Source organism: Notolabrus celidotus, chromosome 15 (genome assembly GCF_009762535.1).
Source record: "Notolabrus celidotus isolate fNotCel1 chromosome 15, fNotCel1.pri, whole genome shotgun sequence".
NCBI classification, from domain to species: Eukaryota; Metazoa; Chordata; class Actinopteri; order Labriformes; family Labridae; genus Notolabrus; species Notolabrus celidotus.
This window is the reverse complement of record NC_048286.1, coordinates 32,506,895-32,515,367: the sequence shown is the minus strand read 5'-3', so window position 1 is coordinate 32,515,367 and position 8,473 is coordinate 32,506,895. Positions and strand designations below refer to the sequence as shown.

General features: G+C 39.6%; 1 protein-coding gene across 1 annotated transcript; it reads right to left on the bottom strand.

Annotated features, from left to right (window-relative positions):
* Positions 1-346: 346 nt before the first annotated feature.
* LOC117826695 (potassium voltage-gated channel subfamily B member 2-like) lies at positions 347-5,467 on the bottom strand. The gene is made up of 2 exons (XM_034702950.1): positions 4,883-5,467; positions 347-409 (listed from the first exon to the last, which is right to left on the bottom strand). The coding sequence occupies exons 1-2, from the start codon at positions 5,465-5,467 to the stop codon at positions 347-349; spliced, it is 648 nt and encodes a 215-aa protein (XP_034558841.1).
* Between the last annotated feature and the right edge of the window lie 3,006 nt (positions 5,468-8,473).

Here is an 8,473-nt window from a genome sequence, read left to right as displayed (position 1 = left end):
CTGATATTTAAATGACCCTGTTGTGCCAAGACTGCACGTCAAACACTGTTAGGCTCATTCATGCCTCTAAATGAAAAGACTGTGCACTGAATTCAACATAAAACATACATTATCAACCACTTTGACCTCAAATGACCCCCCTGAAACAGAAGCAACACACCTCCAGGTTGTGATTGAATCAAATATCTGCACACATATAAGAAGGGCGAGATTGCTTGCTGCTCCTCTCCTCAGATCTCCCCCTCACTTCTCATTCTGATGACTCACAACAGAAATAGAAAAAGAGTGTAGTACTCATTGTGTTCCTCTCGTATCTGTATCGCTGGCCTTTCTTTCACTGACTGACTTACAGCATCTTGTTCGCCTCTGTGTCAAATTTCAGCATCACCTCGTAGACACATGAACACATCTGGTGGAGCGAGCGCAGTTAGAGAAATGAGCTACTTGGCAGCTTCACAGAAAAGTTGATGAGTGTGTCGTGTGTTTATAAATCAAGTGAAGGGGTTTACTAGAGGAGCGTATTTAGCAGTAACAGACAAATCACCCCGGCTGTCCCGTCTGCTAACACTGGACTCTGCAGATAACGGAAGAAGAAGAAGCACAGTAAGCTCGCTGAAAATCTTTAAAAGTGTATGTTAAGCTCTCGCTGCGTGTTCTGCAGCTTAGAGACAAAAGTAATGTGCACTAAAAACTTACACAGCTCTGCTTATCTGAGAGCAAACCTGCACTTATCAGAGTGGGACACAAGTGATGTCATGGTGGTGTCATGATGCTTAACCCTGGGACCACAAAAACAAAGATGAGCTCTAATCTTTGGAGGCTGCTGCAACAAACTTTCATCACATGGTGCCTTCAATTTTTAGGATGTGATTCTAGTATGTAGTGCTGTTGCCTCACAGCTAGAAGGTTCCTGGTTCGAATCCCCGACCTGTGTGGAGTTTGCATGTTTGCATGTTCTATCCAGGTACTCCAGCTTCCTCCCACAGTCCAAAAACATGCTCACCAGGTTGATTGGTCACTCTAAATTGACCGTAGGTGTGAGTGTGTGCATGAATGGTTGTCTGTCTCTCTGTGTTCGCCCTGTGATAGGTTGGCGACCTGTCCAGGGTGTACCCTGCCTTCCGCCTGAAGCCAGCTGGGATAGGCTCCAGCCCCCCCGTGACCCCTAACAGGATAAGCAGTCAAGATAATGGATGGATGGATGGATTCTGACACCACAAAAAACACACTCATGAACACATCAGCGAGCATTTCAAGACGTCTGATATTTGTATTTTCTATAAGAAGATAATAAGAGCAGACTAAATGTGATCAAGTATCTTTAAAACTACTACTGATGCATTCAGTGTTTTCATATCAGAACTCTGTGATTAGTGGTACAAGAGAAATCCACTCATTTGGCCCTCAACCGAGGGCCACAGATACGACTGCAGGCTGGTGAGCTGGTCTGATCCAGACTGTTCCTATCTGCCTTGGGGTTTATTACTGACCTCCAATAGCAGGTTTCTAAATATACTTGATTTCATTAGTTGCAAATCACACCTTTTTGCAAAGATGGGAAGTAAGTGGAGGAATGTTTTAAACCAGTTTTATCAGAAACAACAGAAAGGATCCAGGAGAACACTTTTGTCTGCATAGGCGTTTTTTGACCAGAGGAACTTTACCCCGGGACTACGTATGTCTCGACCGGTGGACCCAGGGTCTAAATTTAGTTCAGGGGTAGATAATCTACACCCTAAAAAGCCCCTGCTAGGGGAGTAGTACTTTTCAAAAAGCCCCAGGACTTTCAGGGGGCGGGGCCTGCAATGCTGAACGTGTCTGATTGGTAGATTAACCTCAGTGTTTTTATTCCGCCCTCCGTCCACAATAACATCACACACATCTGTGATTCTCTTGATTTCTCTTTCTTTCATTAGTTTTTATTTGTTCTATCTTTTTTGTATGTGTGTGTACTTTTCAAAAGAAGAAGCTGTGATTCTCTTGATTTAGCAGCTTGTAACAGTAGTCTTCTCTCAGCCCCACCGTGAATGTTGTCTCTCCCGGTGTTCCGGTTTTAAAAGTGACCCTGTAAACTGGAGACCTTCAGCTGAACGCGTCAGTGTTTGTGGAGTTTACACAGCTGTTGAAACACAGAGGGAGTTTTAAGATTCAATATCATGTTTCATAAGGTGCATTTCGACCAAGAGTTCCTGGGTCTTTTAGCACCCCAGAACTACTTTCCCCCTGAACTAAAAGGTTCCTGTGCCCCCATTGTTGTCTGCGTTAGATTGTGCAAATCAGGCGGCCAGTGACAGATGGAGAAAAAAAATTATGTTAAATAATATTTTGAAATCTTAATAAAAAACTAAACTAGTATGCATTCCCAGGAACTCCCTCTGTGTTTCAATAACTCCACAAACACTGTTACGTTCAACCGAAAGTCCCAGGACCTTTGAAAGGTACTACCCCCTCAAAGCAGGGGCTTTTCAGGAGGGGGAGATTATCTACCCCTGAACTAAATTTAGACCCTGGTTCCTCTGGTCGAAACGCATGTAGTTCGGGATCCTTAGTTCTGGGGTAAAGTTCCTGCAGTTGAAAAACGCCTATACATCACAGGGGATGTAGGAGGCAGGAGCTTTCATAATCTGGATAACCATCAAGATAACTCCTTTTGAACACTCCTTTTCTCCTCTCTAAATCCCTCCTCGCTCGTTCTTACCCTCCTGGACTTCTGAGGAGAGTTTTGAGCGACTGTATTAAATCATTTTGTTTGATTTGTATGGTTTGCTCCTTTAACAGGAAGCACTTGTTTTCAGTGTGAAATATTCAGAGTAACAGAGTGGGGGTTTCATTGATATCTGAAAACAAAACAAACCTAACAAACTGTGTCCTCAGGTCAAAACAATACAGAGAAGTCTGATGTGTTATTCCTCATGGCGGCTTTTTAAACGGTCAAATTGACTCTTTTAACACTAAACCCCGCTAACCTTCCACAACCAAGGACAGACTAATGCTGTGCTAACACGCCAGAACAAGGGGGAGAACATGCAGCAGTAATCCCTCCTTTTCCTCCTCCTCCTCCTCCACCTTCCCCTCCCCCTCTTCTTCCTTCTCTTGCTTGGTGTCTCTCTACTTTGCAGGTGAAGGAGGATTATGGACCTGATGGCTCTCTAATGGCCTCTGATGTCTCTACCAGGATCTGCATGGGGCAGCTAATCATAGAGGCGCCTGAGCAGAGCAGGAGGAACACACCTGAATTCACTGGGCATCTGACACTCACTTCTAGGAATGATTTGAACTGAAGGGTTTCCTCGGTCGTGTTGGCGGTACAGACATTTAATTAGTTAGATATTATAATTTAAATATTCACATGAAACTTAAATGTTCCTCAAACTGGCTATTTTTTCCTTTTTTTCTGTTGAGAATTAATCTTCATTGTTATGTGACTTTGACCAATTAGATTCAAGTATTTCACACAGCTGGGTAATAATTTGAAATAATGTATATTTTGTATGTGACATATTCATATTTAGGTCACTCTGCTCTGTACTGTCATTTAAAAAAAAAATAATAATAAGAGAAATAATAAAATTTCTGATAGTAAAAAGAGGCAATAATAAAAAGTAATAACAATAATACTACTACTAATAATAATAATAAAAATAAAAATAGTACAAGTTCTAATTAACTAATTATAATAATAATAATAATAATAATAATAATAATAATAATAATAATAATAATAAATAATACAAGTTCTGATAATAGTAATATTATTAAAAATAAATCAATAAAAATAATACAAGTTATAATATAACTAATAATAATTAAAGTTCTGATAGTAAAAAGAGGCAATAATAAAAAGAATTGCTATTAATACTAATAATTGTAATATTATAAAAATAATAATACAAGTTCTAAAGGTAATACTAATAATAATAATACTAAAAATAATAAGATAAAAATAATACAAGTACTAATAAAACACCTAATACTACTAACACAATAATAATAATACAAGTTCAAATAGTAATATAATAATAATAATAATAATAATAATAATAATACAAGTTCTGATAATAGTAATATTATTTAAAATAATAAAAAATACAAGTTCTAATGTAACTAATAATACTACTACTAATAATAAAATGAAATAAAATAAATAAAACAAGTTTTAATAATAATAATACTACTAATAATATTACTCATAATGTTTTGTTATAAAACAATATGTTGTATCTTGATTTGACAGTCACTGTACTATCTTTTCAAGTTTTATAAAACTCCTACAACATTATTAAATATTTTTCTTATTGAATCAGACCTGAAGTTAAATTCTCTGTATGAAATGTGCCGTCCAGATGGATTTTATTATCGTTATTATTCTAATTAAAAAAGGTTAGGGTTTGGTCACTGTTGTTCCTCTGACCTCATTTCTGTCTCTCAGTGAATTAACTCATTTTACACAACAATATTCAGGTTATAAAAAGACTTGTGTTGTAGTTGTTGGTGGTTATGAGATTTAAAATACAGGTCAGTGAATAATTTAGACTCTTTTGTTACAGCTGAGAAGTTTCTGTTCTGTTTGTTCCTCTTCTTCCTGTCTGCTCCCAGAGTGAGAACATTTCAGAACCACAGACAGAGACGAGGGGGAAGATATCCTCAGTTTGGATCAAGTCTGAAGTCACACACACACACACACACTTACAAACATACCTACATACAAACAACCCATCGCTTGTTCCCCCTCATGTTCTGATGGTTTTGTGAGTCTGACTGAGAATACTCTCTACCTGGCTCTAGGTCTCTGACTGACCCTCATCTGTTCTCAGAGACTAGAAGTCTGAGTTAGGGTGAACACTCCCCAGCATGTCAGTGTGCAGTGTGCAGCTGCTGTTACCTTTGCAGCCACAGAGGAGCTGGGTTTCTCCAGCAGATCCCAGAGCTTCTGCCTCTGCTCGGGACAGCAGCCGTGTTCCTCCTCCTCTCCATCATTTTCCCTCAGCGCCTCTGCCTCCCTCCTCAGCTCTTCGTTCATCTGCTCCTTCTTTTGGTGGTACCGGGCTTGGCAGCACGACTCCAGGTATATCTCATCGATTCCCCAGTAGTCCAGCTCCTGGCCGAAAGACAGGGCGCACATCTCCTCCATCATGTGCAGCTTCCCCGTCCTGTAGAAGTTGAGGATGGAGGAGAAGGCCACCGGGTGTCTGTCGAAGAAGTACTCGTTCTCTGTGAGGTTGTAGTCATCACAGATCTCCAGCAGTGACTCGTGAGTGTTGCAGTCCCTTAGGCGTCCCAGGCGAGTTCTGGGTAGCCGGTCCAGTGTTCTCCACAGGACTTCATGTGTGAGACCGCCCACGTTGAGCCGGACCCGCCGTGAGCGGGCCTTCATGCGGATGATGTCTATAGGCTCAGGGGGCAGCACGGGACCCGCCGGGGCGCGCGGGTTGGTTTTGGAGGTGCTGTAGCTCGCTCTGTCAGTCATGTTTGCTGTGTTTGTGTTGCTCTCTCACTTCAGGATGGGTCAACTCACCAAAGCCTTGGTGTGAGTGTGTGTGTCTGGAGCCTGGGGAGGCTCAATGAGGTGAAGGTGACAGCCAGAGGGGGAGGTTACCCAGACCCACCAAGCTCATCTGGTTGTGTTCAGACCTCTGAACTCCTGGTTAGATCCATGTCTGGAAAAAAAAAAGAGAAGTTAGATTATACAAAAAAGATTGAACCATACGAATCTCCTGAGTGACCTCTTGAGCCTCTTCAGGGAGCACAAGATGTGCCATACTGTCAGCATTTGGGACGGTAGTATGTTCACTGGCAGCAGTATTAATCCTCTGACCTGCACTCTCCGGGCATCCATCCCAGAAATCTGTGGCTCTATTCCTAGTCCAGGTAAAATAACCAGGAGGGGATCGCACCGCCATTATCACAAGACATGACCAAGCCCTCGCTTGAATAGAGCCAATGAAGGGATGAATAAGCAGCATTTTAATAGAGAGCTAAAAGTCTGACTCTATACGACATGAGCAGAAAATAAACCCACATCCACCTGAGAGTTATATAAGTCATTGATCTCAGTTTAATGGATGTCCTCTAGCTCTCTTTGCTGATCAATGTTTGTTATTTTCTTCTGAGCGTAGGAATCAAAGTGTCGCCCAGGAATCTTACCAAGTGAAATGGTCTCATTTTTAGTCTAAATGTCTTCTCCCACTTGATTTAAGATAAATTTACTTAACAAGTAACATTTGAGCAAGATAGAGGGACTTGTTTTAAGACATCTTACATATCTTGTTCAGTCAAACAATCTTGAAATGATCTTGTTTTGAGTTTTAATTTAGAAGAAACAAGGTTTATTTAACATTTCAGACATTTTTCAAGCTGAGATCTTATTTGTAGAAGACGGATAATCTTGATTTAAGACAAACACTTTACTTGATTTAAGGAAATGACTTTTATAAGAAAGAAAGAAAGAAAGAAAGAAAGAAAGAAAGAAAGAAAGAAAGAGAAAAAAGAAAGTACGAAAGAAGGCAGGAAAGAAAGAAAGAAGGAATGAAGGAAAGAAAGAAGGAAGGAAGGAAAGAAGGAAGGAAAGAAAGAAAGAAGGAAGGAAGGAAGGAAAGAAGGAAGGAAGGAAAGAAAGAAAGAAGGAAGGAGAGAAGGAAAGAAAGAAAGAAAGAAAGAAAGAAGGAAGGAAGGAAGGATACAAAGAAAGAAAGAAAGATAAGGGAAAGAGGGAAGGAAGGAAGGAAAGAAAGAAGGAAAGAAAGAAAGAAAGAAAGAAAGAAAGAAAGAAAGAAAGAAAGAAAGAGAAGTTGTTGTTTTTAAGGGTGGGTTTTCAGTTTCAGTTTTCAGACTCTGTTTCTTTAAATCAGATAAAAATATTCCTCCTCAAACTCCATGCACACAATGAAACACCTCCTTTAGAGCAGAGCTGGCTTATCCTGAAAAACAACCTGACTGAATATTAGTATATCCAGCTCACTATGAGAAGACATTATATCTCAACATGAGACAATTCAACTTTGTCATCTTATTTCAAGTACAAGATGGTCTTAAACCTAGAGAAGTGCTGCTATAATACAACTCAAATGAAGGTGAATATATCTCAAATGAAGAAGTTTAGTGCAGAAATATTTTTTTGAGTTAATTGTTATCATTCCTGTCTTATTCTGAGACACTAAGCTTTAAAATACTGTAAAATATTACTTAAAATAAGTTTTCCCTGCTGATTTTAAGATCACAGTTTTCTAAATATCACGTCTTATCTTAAGAAATTCACCAAGCACATTTTCACTTCTTCTATTAGCAGATTTTTTTGCTTACTTCAAGTTAAAAGCACCTTGAAATAAGTGTTTTTTCTTGTTTTTGGAGGGGCATTTCTTCCAGTGCTGCTGAGTTGTGTTAACTACAAACTAAATAAAAGCTCTTTGCAGTCCTGAGCGGTGAGTATTGTGTTTCAGTGCTGCGTATTCCTGACAAATCTTCCACTGACCGAGCACAGCAACACAGTAAGCTGCAGATTTCCAAGGCAGGTGAAAGATTCTTAAAGGTCTTAGTAGAGTCTGCATGATCAGAGAGGAGTCATGCTGCAAATGTGTCAACATTACATTTCAATCTCTTGTAAAGTGGAATGCAAAAACACAATGAGACATCTCTGTCCCATTAAAACTGAATCCATGTTACACCAGCACCGTGTAAGCTGATCGTCTCATTTCTCCACACCATGGTTAGGATTCAGCGAGGTCCATAAGCTGTCAGCTGGGAGAGTTATGATCAGTAAGCAGCCGAGTCTTACAACAAACAAAATGGAAAAATCTGATGATTTACATCTGAATCCGACGCCTTGTTCTCTTTATGGATTGAACATGATAAAGTGTGGTGATATCTATAACAACTCCACACACAGAGAGGGAGACTCAGGAGCTTTTAATCAGAACGACTCCTCTCATTAATCAGAGCATGATTAAAAAAAGTGTTTCTTTCTCTGGGTTTTCTTATGTAATGAAAACTAATTTTAATCCACTGTTAGGGAATGAATGGAATCTTCCTTCTGTTGGACTATAAAGGCTTATGTTTCCATTAGAAGTGCTCTGACTGTGAGACCTTTATCTGATTGTGTAATGGAGTTCCACAAATCCCAGTAGTGGCATTAGGGCTTCGTCTCCCCTGGCTCAAGTCTGCCTTAGTTAATTATAGCCTGTCTATCTTCTCCTGGGACACTCATAGGACACATGTCTATGTCAGGAATCAAGCTGCTACGTCACTACTAAAAACAGGCTTATCCGGCCCCTCCACCTTTCAGATTAATTATAGGAATGTGACAGAAACATTAGAATAATAAAAATAATGCAAAACACTCACTTTAAGGTAAGTTAATGACACTACAGATCACCTGAAACATCATTTTTATAATCTGAATTTGAATTTTATAATTCAAATCTGACTTAATGTGTATGAAAGCACTTTAAATCAGCTGCAGAGACAGAGTGAATCCTGC